Source organism: Phyllobates terribilis, unplaced genomic scaffold (genome assembly GCF_046119375.1).
Source record: "Phyllobates terribilis strain yellow unplaced genomic scaffold, ASM4611937v1 Scaffold_1__5_contigs__length_1240528914, whole genome shotgun sequence".
NCBI classification, from domain to species: domain Eukaryota; kingdom Metazoa; phylum Chordata; class Amphibia; order Anura; family Dendrobatidae; genus Phyllobates; species Phyllobates terribilis.
The window spans coordinates 833,560,646-833,579,820 of NW_027362761.1; the positions used below are offsets into that span (position 1 = coordinate 833,560,646).

General features: G+C 39.7%; 1 protein-coding gene across 3 annotated transcripts in view; it reads left to right on the plus strand.

Moving 5' to 3' along the window:
* CCSER1 (coiled-coil serine rich protein 1) overlaps positions 1-19,175 on the plus strand; it is a 1,466,148-nt gene that overhangs the window by 377,094 nt on the left and 1,069,879 nt on the right. For all 3 annotated transcript variants that reach the window (XM_073638131.1, XM_073638138.1, XM_073638147.1), the window contains exon 4: positions 17,752-17,842. In XM_073638131.1, coding sequence (XP_073494232.1) covers positions 17,752-17,842 — 91 coding nt within the window. The remainder of the gene's footprint in view (positions 1-17,751; positions 17,843-19,175) is intronic.

The window sequence follows — 19,175 nt, forward strand, 5'->3', positions numbered from 1 at the left end:
TATATCTGTGTCTCCCCCTCCTTTTACTCCTCCACCTCTTTTCTTTTCGCATGACTATATGTACTTGTCACTTTTCCATGTGTTAGTTGTGTCTTCTGAGCAGTTTGTCAGCTTTTGGACACCTTTGAAGGTGTTTTCTATGTGTTTCTATGTGTTTTTGTTTGCCTGCCATTGGTTTTAACGGTGTTCGAAGGTGTTCGACGAACAGTTCGACGAACAGTTCGGCGAACACACAGGTGTTCGACGAACCGAACCGAACTCGAACACTACGGGGGTGGCTCAACACTACTCTTCAGTCTATTCTAAAGAATTTTGGTGGTTTTGACAATCTATGTTGGCATTGTACAAACATTTCTCCAAAGCACAATGGCATCAAAAGGAAATCTCTTTATTATGCCTACATTGACATTTATGCACTTATCATAAGGTTGAATTTGAGAAAGGCCTACTGTACATACCTAAGAACTGAAACAAGCTGGTCAGTACATATTTAATATAGGTACAATAAGGTGACTTCCTTTAAATGCTGTTGTCCTTTCTGTTGATCTTGTAGTGAATATAGCATGAAACCCCCCAGTGACACTGCATGGGTTGCCATCGTCTGGGGCTAGGCTAGCATTTTGAGCCACCACTCCTAAAGATCCTTCCACCAGTCCAGTATTTTTGCAGAAAATTCTGATGTAATTATAGTTTATGTTTTGACCTCTTAGTTTTTATGGTCTTTGCTGAGATTTTAAAATTAAAAAGTTAGGTCTTTATTTCCTTTTTTGCTTTTTTTACTTACCTTAAATCCTAAATCTAACCTTTTTTTACTTTAAATCCTAAGCCTAATCCTAGCTTTAAACTTTAACCTTTGCATTAAGTCTAACCCTAGCGTTAAATCTAACTCTAACCCAATATCTAACCAAAACATTGGTTAGGGTTAGAAAAAGTGTAAAAATATTAAAGCAGCTCTTAATAAATGAAAACATTAGTGAATCATCTCTAGTTTGCTTGATGCAAAACTGTCTTCATTCTTTACCTGCTTATCTTATGTAATCTCTGTCGCTCCTTATGCAGAGTGCAGCAGTGGAAATAAATTCCTCATTTTGCTGCTCTACTCTGCACAGGCATCAACCGAGATGACAAAGTTCACTTCATTATACTGAGCTTAGTCATTTTGGTTGCTGCACATGCAGAGCGCAGCAGCTGATTAGATACTAAATTCATTTACTGCAATTTGAATAAGCAATAATGGGTAAACACTAACTGTGTCATTCGTAGGCGCTGATCACTTCACAGTGTGGGTGTCATGGGGAAGAAGCAATGAGAGATGAAATTTAGCACTCTAATAGACAATGGTGCCCATGGCAAACACCCCGTTGAACCTCCACAGCTATTTGATCATGCACCCGTACTTGTACTGTGTGACAAAGCACAGTGGACATATGGCTTTATGGAGGGACATAAGTATGGAGGTATTTTTCACTACCAGCGAGGCTTCTAATGAGGAATGAAACCATTGATATGTGATTAGATGGAGCATGCAAAAGACTGTTTTCTTTGTCAGAAAATAAACCTCTATGTGCCACAAGAACAGCCTGTACACATGTACAGTTGTGATATTATGGATGCAATATATATATACTTGTAGGCAGAAATTATAATCCTCCTGTAATGCATGGATGTGAGGCCATTTTTCTATGGTGCCTTATGACAAATCTGGACAATGTTCTTACTTATAAGGTTATTCCTTTTCTGTCATTTCCTACCTTTTTATGAATGACATTTTCTATTTGGACATTTTCCATTTGCTGTCAAACTTTTTATTGTGTAGTCTAACATTCAGATTTGAACTTACTAGATAAAAGACGATGACCTGGTTTGCAACATTTAGCAGTGAGTCAGAATGGGAAGCTAAATATATTGTTCAGTTCCTTGCAGGTTCAGTCTTTTTGTTATTTTATCACAGATTTTAAGATAACAAATAAAAATTGAGAGTTAAGAAAATAAGAAAATCATAGGCATTTTTTGTTACCCTGTAAAGAACATAACGCTAAGTTGAAAGCACAAAACACGGGCATAATACTTTTTTGCAGGTTGGCAGTTTAAAGATAATTGCCAATTGCTGAGGGAGTTGTGCTGTTCTCAGGTAAATGATTGCAGTAAAATATCAGCTGAATGTTTTATTTCATAGAGAAAAATTAACATAGGAAGACTGTTCTACATTGCTGATATAAGACACTTAATGATTATGCTAAAAATCTTATTTGGCTTCTTCTTAGTTCCTTGATAACGCATATAACAGTGATCTTGATGACCTTGCTACCAATTACTCAATTAAAGACAACCAAAACGCTATCTAACAATAACTAGAACTAATCTGCTGTGTTACTAAATGCAACTTCACACTGCTAAATAGCAAATCTGTTTCTTGTGTGCTCTTTCAATCTAAAAAGCGAATCAAATAGAATGTGAGAAAAATACAGTCAACAGTGAAACAAGATACTTCCCGAAGAAAGGATGTTTTAACAAATACACACGTGGTCAAAATTGTTGGTAGCCCTCGTTTAATAATAATAATCTTTATTTTTTATATAGCGCTAACATATTTGCAGCGCTTTACATACATTATTGTTGCTGTCCCCATCGGGCTCACAATCTAGATTCCCTATCAGAATGTCTTTGGAGTGTGGGAGGAAACTGGAGAACCCAGAGGAAACCCACGCAAACACGGGGAGAATATGCAAACTCCTTGCAGATGTTGTTGGTGAGATTTGAACCCAGGACCCCAGTGCTGCAAGGCTGCAGTGCTAACCACTGAGCCACCGTGCCGCCCAATTAATGAAAGAAAACCCACAATGGTCACAGAAATAACTCATTTCATGAGTTTAATTTTTTTTAAATTCTGTGGAAGCAGGGTTGAAAAGCAATGTCTGACTTTCATTTGTTCATTTTCAAAGATTTTTAATTTATGATTACTTTTGTCAGATTCAAGTTTTTTCTGTGACCATTGTTGGTTTTTCTTTCATAAAACGGGGTGTACCAACAATTTTGACCACATGTGTATGTTTGTCTTCAGGACTGGGGCTGATGTCAGACATCAGATTTAGAAGTCGGTTTTAATAAAGACCTATGATATTGATGACCTACAGTACAGACCAAAAGTTTGGACACACCTCATTTAAAGATTTTTCTGTATTTTAATGACTATGAAAATTGTACATTCACACTGAAGGCATCAAAACTATGAATTAGCACATGAAGAATTATATACTTAGCAAAAAAGTGTGAAACAACTGATAATATGAGCTTCAAGAGGTAGTCACCGGAATTGTTCTTCCAACAATCTTGAAGAAGTTCCCAGAGATGCTTAGCACTTGTTGGCCCTCTTGCCTACACTCTGCGGTCCAGCTCACCCCAAACCATCTCGATTGGGTTCAGGTCTGGTGACTGTGGAGGCCAGGTCATCTGGCGTAACACCCCATCACTCTCCCTCTTGGTCAAATAGCCCTTACACAGCCTGGAGGTGTGTTTGGGGTCATTGTCCTGTTGAAAAATAAATGATGGTCAAACTAAACGCAAACTGGATGGAATAGCATGCCGCTGCAAGATGCTGTGGTAGCCATGCTGGTTCAGTATGCCATCAATTTTGAATAAATCCCCAACAGTGTCACCAGCAAAGCACCACCACACCATCACACCTCCTCCTCCATGCTTCACGGTGGGAACCAGGCATTTAGAATCCATTCGTTCACCTTTTCTGCGTTGCAAAAAGACACGGTGGTTGGAAGCAAAGATCTCAAATTTGGACTCATCAGACCAAAGCACAGATTTCCACTGGTCTAATGTCCATTCCTTGTGTTCTTTAGCCCAAACAAGTCTCTTCTGCTTGTTGCCTGTCCTTAGCAGTGGTTTCCTAGCAGCTATTTTACCATGAAGGCCTGCTGCACAAAGCCTCCTCTTAACAGTTGTTGTAGAGATGTGTCTGCTGCTAGAACTCTGTGTGGCATTGACCTGGTCTCTAATCTGAGCTGCTGTTAACCTGCGATTTTTGAGGCTGGTGACTCGGATAAACTTATCCTCAGAAGCGGAGGTGACTCTTTGTCTTCCTTTCCTGGGGCGGTCCTCATGTGAGCCAGTTTCTTTGTAGCCCTTGATGGTTTTTGCAACTGCACTTGGGGACACTTTCAAAGTTTTCCCAATTTTTCGCACTGACTGACCTTCATTTCTTAAAGTAATGATGGCTACTTGTTTTTCTTTACTTAGCTGCTTTTTTCTTGCCATAATACAAATTCTAACAGTGTATTCAGTAGGACTATCAGCTGTGTATCCATCAGACTTCTGCACAACACAACTGATGGTCCCAACCCCATTTATAAGGCAAGAAATCCCACTTATTAAACCAGACAGGGCACATCTGTGAAGTGAAAACCATTTCCGCTTACTACCTCTTGAAGCTCATCAAGAGAATGCCAAGAGTGTGCAAGGCAGTCATCAAAGCAAAAGGTGGCTACTTTGAAGAACCTAGAATATAAGACATATTTTCAGTTGTTTCACACTTTTTTGTTAAGTATATAATTCCACATGTGTTAATTCATAGTTTTAATGCCTTCAGTGTGAATGTGCAATTTTCATAGTCATGAAAATACAGAAAAATCTTTAAATGAGAAAGTGTGTCCAAACTTTTGGTCTGTACTGTATCTTTAAGACCTCCCCCATGCACAATAGATGGCTGATGGCAGAAAGTTGGCTCTCTCTTGACCCCTCCATACAAGAAGGCCATCATACAAATTAGACTTTCATTAAAGCCCACTAATAACTATGGTTTTGGCCGATGTTAGTCTAAGGTGCATGAAGGCCTTTAGGATAGATGATCAATACCTATTTAGTGATTAGTGATAATCTTGAAAGTGAAGAAAATCTTCTGCCATTTGCATCAATACTCCAGCATTTGCAGTTTCACATCTCTGATCTGTCATCTGCACGCATCTTTAAAGTGTTTGTTTCCTACTGGCAAATTTTATCTGGGAGTTATTTCCCAGCTACAAGGCAGCAGCGACTGTGATATTTAAGGAGGTACCCATATCCTCCTAAGTGAGCAATACAATTTTTTTATGCTTTTTTCTCCGCTAATAGGGTCACCCTATACTGTGTGCTTTCTTTCCCTCTACAGTACATCCTGAATCTTGTTGTACAGGTATAATAAAGCAGAGTGCAGGGTAGTAGAGCTGTGCTGGAAACAAGCCAACAAAGCATTGATATAAAAACACACATTCAGCTATGTTCGTGTAGCTGACTGAAGATAAAATTAGTCTGACAGACTACAGTACAGAACCATACAGTGTCCTCAGAAACATAGATTGTATTCTAAACATAAACTACACACTATGACAGTGGCGGGAGCATAGCGCATTTATGCCAGAAGTAGAGCTGCAGTAGAATAGATCTAATGGTAACTTGAAGGAGATGATTTGTGAAAAATGGGGCTGCTTTAACAATGATTTAAATTGGCACAAATTAATAGATACATCCAGTATGTATATTACTATAATACCACATTGTGATTTTGAGAATAGCCCCTTAAATAAAATTGCAACTTAGTTGACATTGATTTTTTTTAGTATAGTGTGCAGAGATAAATGTCATCTTTGGTGTTTGGGTGTAATAAATAAAACACAATCTCACGTTTGGGATGCCACATTTACTACTACACTTTTGTCTTGGTCCCAAGAGATCCGAACACTAGTGGGTAAATCTCATTCAAGCAATATCTAAACACAAAACTAGACTATAAGTAGAGAAGATATCATGGATAGGGGAACGTGAAGGTATTTCCAATGTACTTGTTTTGTTTACTATAAATATAACTTAAAAAAGTACAAAAATAAACCTTATTAATTCCTTTAATGTCTATTTCACTGACTGAAAATTTGTCCAGTGAATATAAGATATTGATAAAATGTCCCAGACTGCTAAAAAAGAATCTACAAATCAATACAATACAAACTCTGCTCAGGTCCCATTATGGTGTTTCCCAGACCCAGCCTAAAAAATGGTCCAAAATGCCAATTCAGCCAAAAAAGTGGTGGATCACTGCTGCAGCCAATGAATGGTCGACAGGACATTTCTGGCTATTTCTGGTGTGACGAGGAAAAGACCAGGAAGTACAACTTAGCAATCGCCAGGAGATCATGACCTTCTAGAGATCAATGTGGGTGAGTATTGATGCTTTTATTTATTTTATTAGATAGTCTGGCAAATCTCAAAAATTATTGATATTTTCTGGACAACCTGTTTAATTTATCAATTGCAACTTTAATTGTAAAATATAAGAAATCAACATGCAAAATAAACAGATCAATATCTTTTGAACTAAAGCCTAATTTCTAACAGAATAAAAATGCAATATGAGATATAATAAAAAGTACATAAGATCTGGAATATTTGGCAGCACTCTTTGTATCTAGTCTGGTAGAAGATTAAGCAGGTATTTTTTGTGCCATTATTTATGTTCATGTTCTGTACAAATGTAGGGATTTTACTAAACTGTTAACAACTTGGGTCAATGCCCATCACCACTGTCCTCCAAAAGGAAATAGAGACTTAAGCAAACAGCAATTAATCTGTGTGCACTTAAAAGATAATTGGTATAATACCTGCCTGACAACAAGCTATCCCATTAACTCCAGAGCACGATTTTCCGGAAGAATTTGGCTCATAGATTTAATATAATAGAAGACTGACCTTCTACATTGGATTACGGTACAGTGGTCCGTCACAATGGAAAGTATTAGTGTATGCTTTCTAGCCAAGTTAAAATCCCTTCAGGCTTGTGATGTTTTCTTTACATCCAATTTATGAAATCAGCAGTCCATTTCTAATGGCCAAAGAAGATTTTAAGATATGGAGTTACTTTGCAGGGATGGTTTGTTTTAAAAGCTACTAATACTTAATTTAGGGTCATCCTGATATAGTCAGTGGTGATGAATGATGATCTGGAAAATGCACTCTGCATAGCTGTGATTCATCATACTGTACTGAAGATGTTAGCGGTTCACTGCGGAGGGCTTATTGAACAGCAGGGTTGCTTCCTTAGAAATAGACTGAAATCTATACTGCAGTTTAGGTTTATTAGACTTGGCTGTAACACGCAATAAAGTTTTACTATGATCAGGACCTCTAAAGTTGTCTGTTGGGTGTTCAATAAGGAATTACGCAACTCTGGATGTTTTATTCGTTTCACTCTGCAGTCGGGAAGGTACTAATGGAATGTAATTTGATACAAAAAGGTCCTGGATTTTAGTATTGGTAATGAGAGTCTGAAGCTGAGGACAATGTATGCAATGGATTTGTTTTATGTCACATCTGTAAAAAGCTCCTCGGAAATACTGTATATTTACTTCTTATAGATTGGTACACTTTTGTGCTCAAGTGGCATATCTGAATTATTTTTGATTTTCAAAATCCGTAATGTGTCCTCCGGAGTCAATAACAGTTCTAGCTTTGTATTTACATACATTTGTATTCTGAGTGTTTGCTAAGCAAATCCTGGTGGGATATGAAGGTGCGGTGTTTTGACTGTGCAGATAAAACTGGAAATACCAGAAGCAATGGAGAGCAGAATGAACTAAAGACAGTGAGAGCGAAGCCAGAACATTAAAGTCATTGAAGCTACTGCTGAGATTCTCCAAGCTGTCGTGGTGCCTGGTTGCAGTCATTAAAATACATTTGACTGTGCTTGTTTGTCCCTAGCACAAATGTTCAAAAAACTCAATCTGAAAGCTTTTTAACTCATTGTAACTAATAGGTTAATACCATTTTTTATGTCAAGAAAGAATGCTGCACTATGTATTTGCCATTCACAGTAATGGCAACAGACTCTTATATTTTAAAGACAAGTGCAATGTCATAGACAGTAAACGCCATATAAAAATTAGATGCAAACTAGTAAATTCAACGTAACACATCCAATAAGCACTAGTAAACATTACAGTTGACAGGAAACTCTTGACATACAGGTGCTTTCAATAGAATGTGGCTTCACAGCATAGTGCTGTGATTTACAGATAGAATTGAGTAGGCATATACAGTATATCAAGGATGGGAGCTAAAAATTCTTCTTCAGAATCTGCGTGACACCACCACACTTCTAATGACTCAGGCCAGAAGACCCTATTGCCGCATAACATATTTTAATGACTTTTAATGATATATCTACTAAATACAGCTTCTAATTTATTGTTTGCTAAAATAACTAAAATATCATCATGGGTTGTGTCTAAGTGAAATCCAATCCAGTTACACTTATGATCTGTATACACACAACCAGTGAATAGGAAAATGTAATGTTTGGGTTAGTAAAATAAACACTATTTTCCATGCAAATTTTTCATCCCTTCGTGAATGATTAGTTTTCTGTAACATCCCTGGCGGCGTGCTTGCATAGTGCACCACCTCCCACTATGCAAGACCGCAATCTTACCTGTCTGTCCAGCCTGCAAATCTTGTTCCAGTTCATGCTGTATGCTTGTCTCTTGACTGACTGCTTAGGCGGCGGCCCGGTTACTTCCTGATTCTTATAGCTGCTGTGGGCGCATCCCTAATGCGTCTCCAGCCTATTGCTGTGAGTCAATGGATATTTAAACCCCCTCCACCCAGTAGGAGGTGCCTGAGCAACACTAGCATTCAGTGTGCTCCTTTACTCTGAAGTTTCCAGGTCCAGTTCTGCTTCTTGTCTGTTTCCGCCATCTCTGGGGGCTGCATACCCAGACCTGTTATCTGTGACTTCTTGTCCGTTCCCGCCTTCTCTGGGGGCTGTATGTCCAGGCTTCTTCTTGTATCTCATTGCAGTAGCAGTTCCTGTCTGAACTGTATCCTAGCCTGTTACCTGTTTGTCTCTATGTCCGTACCTTCCCTTTTGCTGCAGTATCTGAACCTGCACCTAACTCCAACTCGTTGTCTCTGTACTTCTGTTTGTAAGTTTTGCGTCCACTCGCTACTTCATAGGAAGTATCTTGTGTGTATCTGGTTCTGCTTGTCCCTTTTCCCTTCCTCCTTATCTTCCTGTATTTTCAAACTCTGTTCCATGTGAACAGAGCCCTGTCCTCTCTGCCTTGTCCACCGCTCCGGCGGTTTCTCTCTGCTCTGACTTGCCCACCGCTCCTGCGGTTTCCCTCTGCTCTGCCTTACCCACCGCTCCGGCGGTTTCTCTCTGCTCTGACTTGCCCACCGCTCCGACGGCTTCCCTCTGCTCTGCCTTACCCACTGCTCCGGCGGCTTCTCTCTGCTCTGCCTTGCCCACTGCTCCGGCAGCTTCTCTCTGATCTGCCTTGCCCACAGCTCCGGCTGCTTCTCTCTGCTCTGCCTTGCCCACCGCTCAGGCGGCTTCTCTCTGCTCTGCCTTGCCCACCGCACCTGCGGTTTCTCTCTGCTCTGCCTTGCTCACCGCTCTGGCGGTTTCTCTCTGCTCTGCCTTGCTCACCGCTCCGGCGGCTTCTCTCTGCTCTGCCTTGCCCACCACTCTGGCGGCTTCTCTCTGCTCTGCCGTGCCCACCGCTCCGGCAGTTCCGCTCTGCTCTGCCTTGCTCACTGCACCAACAGTTCCTCTCTGCTCTGCCTTGTCCTCCGCTCCGGCGGTTTCGCTTTACTCTGCTTGTCTACCGCATCTGCGGCTCTGTACCTGTCTCCCAGTCTGTACTGGACCCTATCCAGCCTGCGCTCCAACCTGCTAGTACCTCCCGGTTTGCACTCCAGCCGTGCTTGCCAGTATCTCCCTGTCTGCATACCATCCGTGCTTGCCAGTGCCCACCTGTCTGCATACCAGCTGTGCTTGCCAGTGCCCACCTGTCTGCATACCAGCCGTGCTTGCCAGTGCCCACCTGTCTGCATACCTGCTGTACTTGCCAGTACCCACCTGTCTGCATACCAGCCGTACTTGCCAATACCCACCTGCCTGTATGCCAGTCTAACCTGCCTGTTCCTGCATTCCCCGGTGTGGGTCAACATCTGTGACTGGGGTCAGACCTGGAGTCGCACCTGGTCCCTCTGCTCGGTTCCTCCTTGGTCCACGGAGTCGACTAAGCCGCCGTGTGACCTTGGTCGGATCGGGTTGATACTTAGTTACACCCCTCCAGGCACTCCTCGGTTCATGGTACAGTGGGATCACTAATCACGCTCACGCCAGTCAGTCCGGGCGTGAGCGTAACATTTTCCATATGGTCGTAAAGGTTTTTTTGGGGAATCAAAATATTAATGGACTTTTATTAGGATAGGCCATCAATATCAGATTGGTGATTGTATGTCTCTTCAGACCACCCTGTTCAGCTGTTTGAGTAGCTTGTATACAAGTAGATGGAGCAATGCAAATATTGGTGAGGTTGCAGTTCTTCCAACACATAGGTAGCCTCTTCAAACAGCTGGTTCCAAACTTTGGACCCCACTGATCTGTAATTGATAGCTCAAACTTGATTAACTATATATAGTGCCAACATATTCTACAGCACTTTCCAATTTAGGGGGTACATATACTAACAAAATCAGAAATTACAGAGTAATAAACTGAACAACAATTCAATAACCATGGATGCGGGCCTTGCTTATCTTGTAAGCTTGTATGAAAAGTTTACAATATATTATGAAATAGGGGGGCTTATTTATAGAGTCCTAGTCCCTTTATCAGACGTCCATGAGTGCTGTGTCCCCTTCATTGTTTACATAAGCACAACTCCACACATAATGGGGTTGTCCATTACTAGGACAACTCCTTCTTAAACTAATTGTTCAGCCCCGATAAAATAAAACACCTATACTCACCTCCCATGCTGGTTCCATTCTGTGGTCCCGTGGTCAGCACTCGTGGTCCCGAGGCTATGATGCGGTGGAATGACACATGATGCTCGGCGCCCAATGAACGCTGGCATCACTGTCCCCGCCTTTGGCCAAACTGAACATGATGAGAAAATCAGCAGCAGACCTGGCATCCGCTTCATGTTCAGTTTGTCCAAATGCGGGGACAGTGATGCTAGTGCTTATTGGGTGCCAGGCATCACATGTCATTTCACTGCATCACAGTCCCGGGACCGCGAGTGTCAACACCGCTTGAACGGAGACGGCACGGGAGGTGAGTATAGGTTTTTTTATTTTATCGGGGCCGAACAATAAGTTTAAGAAGGAGTTGTCCTAGTAGTGGACAACCCCTTTAAGGTTATGGTTATGTATCTTACTGCAGCTAAGTTCCACAGAGTTGAAGTGAGTGTTGTAACTCCTTCATTCTGCTGATTGGTAAGTATTAAGAGTTGGACATCCTCCATTTACTGTATGTTGTGCTGTACATAGTTGATGATAATTTTAGGACAGTGTGAGTATCTCCTATATAATGGTGTGTACCAGATGTGATACAGCAACCTCAGTCTCAGAACCTAGATGATACGATTGACCTAGAAACCCATACTTCAAGAATAGTGTACCTGCTGCAGAAAAGGTGTGAAGCACCTGGATTACACTCACAACAGATTCAGGATTTAGGCCCCGTATAATGAATTGTTAACACAGTGATGGACAGATTATATAGTATGTGCATTTTTTAATAACATTACAGTAAAAATTAAAAAATTCCAAGGTTAGGTTTGATTACGCCTTTCCCCTTTGCTGTAAATTGAGTGGCTGTGTAATAAATAGCTGAAACCATAATTAGAGGTTTGCTTTCTGGAGATAAAATGAAATTGTATCTACTTAAATATTCATTTCTGAAATGGAATTAAAAACTTGCTCATGTTAATAACTGAATTTCAACCTCTGCAGTAGAATGCTCCATCCACAAGAATATTATAATAATCTCTTAAGCAGAAATCAAGTTTCTGGAATGTATAGAAAATATATATGAGTTAATAACAAAATATCTTTTTAGTTGGCAAGGAAGATACCTCTGCTTTATTAATAACATATATTCATATTAATTAAAAAGCAAGACTCGGCTTCTATATAATCTGTAAAGCGATTGTAAAAATTGCCAGAGCCGTATCACTGGGTTCATTACATTTTTTTTTGTTGCAGAGTTATTTTGCGTAATCAACTGTTACTGGATACTGAAACTCAGCATGGGGTTTTATTAGGAGATCTTCAGAATTTCTTCCTTCCCTTTTGTACTTTCTTGATTTCATGAGTCAGCCTGGTCTCCCTTGGTGTGCAATAAATAGCTAAATCAATAAGTCCACTGCTCCAGATGCGTACGAGATATTGATAGTGTTATTTTTATATACTGTGATTACTATCTGTTACAATGCTTTCATGTGGGAATCACTACAAGAATTGGTTAGTTGTAAAGTTGCTTTGCTTAATATATTTGTAATGAGTAGCTGGAATAAATCAAAGCTTTTTTTTTTATTATTTCTTTAAGACAAACACATTAGTAAACCTAAGAATCTGCCTTTAGAAAGAAAGTTAGAGGGGGGAAGTTACTAACACTCGTGTTTCATATGCCAGTCTAAAACATCAGTGAGATGGAGAAAGATACACATCTCATAATAAATTTGTGCATCTTTTTCTGTTGTGTACCAAAAATTGAAATCTGCACATCCTAAGTCATATTGCAAGGCTCGTTAAAGAGTCAATATTGACTTTTTGGATCACTGCTTTCAATAGGTGGAGCGAGAGTTCTAGTCCTCTCCCTCTCTGAAGAGACAATTTGCATATTAAATTTTCCAGAATAGCATGCATGCACTCTGATATGCCAGGCTTGGCTTGTCACTCTCCACAAGGAGAAACGTTAACCCTTAAACTCAAATCGACACCAGCAATGAGTTGGCATAGATCTGCGGTATCTTATACTACAATTTTGTGTATCTATTATTAAAGTAGTCGGACTACCCCTCCATATACAATAAGCCCCATCTACTCTTAAAGTCAATTGGCCAAAATTTGGTAATAAATTCCTTCCATTACATGTTGCTTTCTAAATCTTTAATCCTTCCCCAATCTATGATGTTTACACAGTATCCATTATATGCCTGGCACTCTTTGACCAACGTATTTACACCAAAGCAATTGCGCAAGTGAAGAATTTTATTTCGTTATTTTATAACATTTCCATCTAATTATTTTACAGGAAAATTTTGAAATAATGTATTTAACCAGTACTACTCTGGCATCATTTTCATTTTTATTTTAGAATTCCTTTTAGGGATTATTAACAGAAAATAAAAATCTTAAAGTTGGGAAGGAACAGGTTAGATTTCTACAAATTGTTCACTTCATGAGGTTGATGAGGTTTCCATAGAGTGAGATATGATAAGTAGTACAGTGTCCATTTTTTGATATGATCAGATATCAAAGTCAAACATCAGAATAATGTCAGTTTGAGGCTAAATAAGTCACATATCAAAGTCACTTATCAAAGTCAGATGTCAAAGTCAGATGTCAGTCACTTATCAAAGTCACATATCAAAGTCAAATATCAAAGTCAGTTCTCAGACAGGGTATTTAGCCTCAAACTGACATTATTCTGATGTTTGACTTTGATATCTGATCATGTCCTAAAATTGACACTGTATTGGAGGCATTTTCTCCACTACAGATATATTAATAGCCCTTTACTTACAGGTAGCTCATTGGCTATATGTAATTTAGGTTCTATCTATGTCTTGCTGGAACTGCTTCCAACAACAATGACAGAGATACTTCATTCATAGTATCTGGAAGAAGACGTGTTACACTGCTTTAAAGTGTCTGCTTGTTTTCTGCTTTCCTGAGACTGTACATATTTTCTCCATTCTCTACACTGTGGGAATATTTGGTCAACCACTTTCCTTCCCTGATGCTATCTCATTTAATGAACATGTGCAAAGAAAGTCATTGTGTCAGGAGAAGGAGCAGGGGAAGCTGTGCCATCACCTATTGTGATCGGTGGATCCCATGTTTTCACCTGTGTATAGAGGTGTTACCTGCAGCAGTGACCCCATTTCTTCACATCTTCTGCAGTCTCTCTCACCGGTGGTCACCCCTCACCTGACTAAAATATTTAACCTCTCTCTTTCTTCAGGTATCTTTCCCTCCTCATTTAAGCATGTCATCATAACCCCTTTACTTAAAAAGCCATCCCTGGACCAGAACTGCACTGCTAACTACAGACCTGTCTCTAATCTTCATTTCATCTCTAAACTCCTAGAACGTTTGGTACACTCCCGTGTAGTCCGCTATCTCTCAGATAACTCTCTTGTCAACCTTCTACAATCTGGTTTCTGCTCTTTACACTCCACTGAAACTGCCCTCACTAAAGTCTCTAATGATCTACTAACAGCTAAATCCCAAGGTCACTGCTCCCTGCTGGTTCTCCTGGATCTCTCTGCAGCATTTGACACTGTGATCATCAGCTCCTCCTCACTATGCTCTGCTCTATAGGCCTCAAGGAAACCGTTCTCTCCTCGTTCTCCTCCTACCTCTCTGACTGCTCCTTCACTGTATCTTTTGCCGGCTCCTCTTCCTCTCCTCTCCTCACCTTTGAAACTGCTAAAACTCTTACTGTCGCTCTTATTCACTCTCGTCTGGACTACTGCAACTCTCTTCTGATTGGTCTCCCTCTTACCAAATTTTCTTCTCTCCAGTCCGTCCTGAATGCGGCAGCCAGGGTAGTATTTCTGCGAAGCCGCTTAACCAATGTGCCAGTCATTACACTGGTTGCCAATTCGCTACAGGGTCCAATATAAACTCATCGCTCTCACCCACAAAGCTCTCCACAGTTCTGCACCGCCTTATGTTTCCTCTCTCATCTCTGTCTATCACCCTACATGTGCCCTCCATTCTACAAATGACCTAAGAATAACATCCCCCATAATCCGAACCTTGCACCTCCGTCTCCAAGACTTCTTTCGTGCTGCGCCAGTTCTCTGGAATGCGCTACCCCAGATGATTCTACTGATGCCTAGCCCCGATGTCTTCAAGCGCGCTTTAAATACCAATCTCTTTAAACAAGCCTACCACCTCAACTACTCAGTAAACTAACTATACCCTGTCCCCTCCTTCTAAATATTATTCAAAATCTGCACCCTACTATTCATCTGTCTCCACACCCTCCATGCACACGGTAACTGCACTCGATACTTGCACTTAAACATACTGGCTGATGACCAGATCATACAGCTTTATATGAAAATCCCTACTTATTACAATTGCCAGAACTGAAATAACAAGCACTTTTCACCTATTGTGTCCACCCATTTCCTTGTAGAATGTAAGCTTGCGAGCAGGAACCTCATCTAACTGTTTAAACTGTCTTAAATTGTATTGAATTTATTGTATGTACATGTCCCCACTTAATTGTAAAGTGCTGCGGAATATGTTGGCGCTATATAAATAATTATTATTATTATTATATTATTATAATCCTGCCTCTGATGATAAGGAGTCTGCAGAAAAGACTTCCTGAAATGACAGGAAGTATAAGTCTAAAAAAAAACAGTGACCAGTGAGAAAATTGCAAGATTAATAATTTTGTATTTTTATTAAAGATCACAATATGAAAAAAGGCCATTTTTATATACACGTAACAAACCAATCTGATTTAAATAATAGGTCATTTTCTGATAATTCATTCCCTTTTGTGTGGACTATACATTTATGAATATTTATGTTTAATTTTTAAGGAGGGCTGTGTTTGTAATTGTTTTTACATAATTTTCCCTTTCACTTATCAACTCAAGAATATAAAAGGGGATCTGGGCTAATTAAGGATTAACCATTGATGGATATTGTTAGCAAGCTGGACCTTTTTTTCCAAGCTGTTTTCTGGTAATAAAATGCATAGAGCCTGGAATTAAATAGCCTAAAACATGCTGACACACTGTATAGCAGAGCGTCTTAGAGCAATAAGGCCTTACTTTTATATCGTTATCTATTAGTATTTTCAACACTTTGATAAGACAGTTACCCAAACTATTGCCTTTATTATGTAGTTTTACTTTCCTGATATATAATACAAAGTATAATCCAACAGTTTCAAACTCTAACAACAATCATTAATGCAATACTCAGTCAGCAAATGTTGAAGTCATGTACATCCCGTAATTACTTTATATTATGTTTTGTACTACTTTTCCTGACAGGTAGAAATTGTTTACACAGCATTTCTTGCGCAGCCTGGGATGAAGATATAATCTTAGCAGTAACACTTCCAAACATATTTTTATTTCATTACAATAGGGCAACATTATTAGTAATAATAGTCCTTCTTTTAAAGACAACTTATCTTCAGGATTTTATATCCCAAACTAATGGCATGTATATAGAGGTGCTTTAATGCTGATTAAACACTTACCTTTGTCGTACAAATCTGTTTTGCTGTTTTAGAGAAATCAATAGTTGAAACTGTATGTTAATGAGCTGCAAGTGCACTGGGGAGGGCCCTGCACCTACAGTTCTCCTGCTTCTCTGTTTTCTCTGCCCTCTTCCTGCCTCCTGTCTCTGACTGATAGGTCACTCATGTTCCAGTGACCTGTCAGTCAGAGACAGGAGGCAGTCAGTAGGCGGAGAATATGGAGAGAGGCAGGAGAACTGTAGGTGCAGGGCCCACCCCAGTGCACTTGCAGCTCATTATCATACAGTTTCAACTATTGATTTCTCTAAAACAGCAAAACAGATTTATACAAGGGAAGGATTTAATAATCAGTTAAACGTCTCTACACTCATGCCCTTAGTTTGGGGCATAAAATCTTGATGACAGATTCTCACATTTTCCCAGAAATATTCCCCATTTAAATGAATTAATAGCTGTGTTTGAGTGCTGCCACTCCTTTCAATATTTATGGGACTGCCAGCGATTCCACAGATCCCACAGATAATGAATAGAGTTGTGGCATGCATATGTGGTCAGCACTTAATTCAAATAGGGCACTTATTTTTTAGATTGGTTCCAGGGGGGAAGGGGCAGTATAGGGGGCAGCCATCAACTAGTTATCATGTATTCTGTGAAATGGTGTCTTGATCAAACAGGATAACCCTAAAACAGACATCAGACACGGTATGATTTGAGCCCATTGTGTGTGTATATGTGTATACATGATGTGTTTGGTGATATATACCATAGAAGCATGAAAGGAACATAGCCTCACAGGAACTATTCATACATGGTTTTATATATTTTCTTCTAAATTCATCATTCGTAATTAAAACATTTAGTTAAATTGCACAAAGCTGAAAAAAAATGTCATGTTAGAGGGGAGTAAAACCACTGTCAGAATACCCACTCTGAAACGAGCAACCCCACAATACAGAACCTAAGGTACCCTGCCTATAAATTGAATAATTGTCCCACGTTGTGCATCCTATTCATAATTAAATATGAATGATTTTTATAAATATATCTCAAATGTAATGTTTTTCCCACTTTAATCATTTGTTACATTGGACAACCACATGACTTCTAGACATCAGTGATGCAGTTCGTAGAATTTGTGGTGTTTATATAAAGGTCTGCAACTGGGAATTTAATTTTTACCTTTTCACCATGATACAATGATAGATGAATTCAGCAGTGTGAACGATAAGTCCTATTACCGTATGTGGTCCCCAAATGCATGCTGTGTAATTTTGTGTTATGATGATCCCATTCCTGCGTAGATAATACAATATGGTGCTTCTGCATCCAAGAAGAGAATTCCTTTATCACTTTGATGGAGCCCTAGTGGCAGTGATAATACAAAAATCTGCCTATGCCTAAAATGTGTGAGGCTTGCTGGAGCTTCTTTGGATGCTTTAACATCTTCTTCTCTCCGTTTCCAGGATGTGTTAAATAATTTGGGCTCCTGTGAATTGGATGAAGATGATCTCATGCTTGACCTGGAGTTTACAGAAGAGCAGCAGCTTCGGCGAGGTAAGTAGAGGAGAAAAATGGATTTAGTTATTTAGAACTGCAGTCTCATTTGGTTTCATACACAGTGCAAGTTTATTTTACGTTGAACTAGAAGATCACTGTAAAGTAAAAGGAACTGAATTAACTGAAGCAAACATTACTAACACTAAAAATGCTAAAGTTTGAATTTTGATTTCTATAATACTTTGCTTTTTCTTTATTTAAAATATAAAATGAAGAATAAATATATTCTAAGAACAGCAATGACAGCCTTCATTCAGTTAATCTAAGATTAATTAACATCTTCTAATCCATATACTGGGATATACAGTGCTGGCCAAAAGTATTGGCACCCCTGCAATTCTGTCAGATAATACTCAGTTTCTTCCTGAAAATGATTGCAATCACAAATTCTTTGGTATTATTATCTTCATTTAATTTGCTTGCAAGGAAAAAACACAAAAGAGAATGAAGCAAAAATCAAATCATTGATCATTTCACACAAAACTCCAAAAATGGGCCAGACAAAAGTATTGGCACCCTCAGCCTAATACTTGGTTGCACAACCTTTAGCCAAAATAACTGCGAACAACTGCTTCCGGTAACCATCAATGAGTTTCTTACAATGCTCTGCTGGAATTGTAGACCATTCTTCTTTGGCAAACTGCTCCAGGTCCCTGATATTTGAAGGGTGCCTTCTCCAAACTGCCATTTTGAGATCTCTCCACAGTGTTCTATGGGATTCAGGTCTGGACTCATTGCTGGTCACCTTAGAAGTCTCCAGTGCTTTCTCTCAAACCATTTTATAGTGCTTTTGGAAGTGTGTTTTGGGTCATTGTACTGCTGGAAGACCCATGACCTCTGAGGGAGACCCAGCTTTCTCACACTGGGCCCTACATTATGCTGCAAAATTTGTTGGTAGTCTTCAGACTTCATAATGCCATGCACACGGTCAAGCAGTCCAGTGCCAGAGGCAGCAAAGCAACCCCAAAACATCAGGGAACCTCTGCCATGTTTGACTGTAGGGACCGTGTTCTTTTCTTTGAATGCCTCTTTTTTTTTCCTGTACACGCTATGTTGATGTTTTTTCCCAAAAAGCTCTACTTTTGTCTCATCTGACCAGAGAACATTCTTCCAAAACGTTTTAGGCTTTCTCAGGTAAGTTTTGGCAAACTCCAGCCAGGCTTTTTTATGTCTCGGGGTAAGAAGTGGGGTCTTCCTGGGTATCCTACCATACAGTCCCTCTTCATTCAGACGCCGACGGATAGTACGGGTTGACACTGTTGTACCCTCGGACTGCAGGGCAGCTTGAACTTGTTTGGATGTTAGTCGAGGTTCTTTATCCACCATCCGC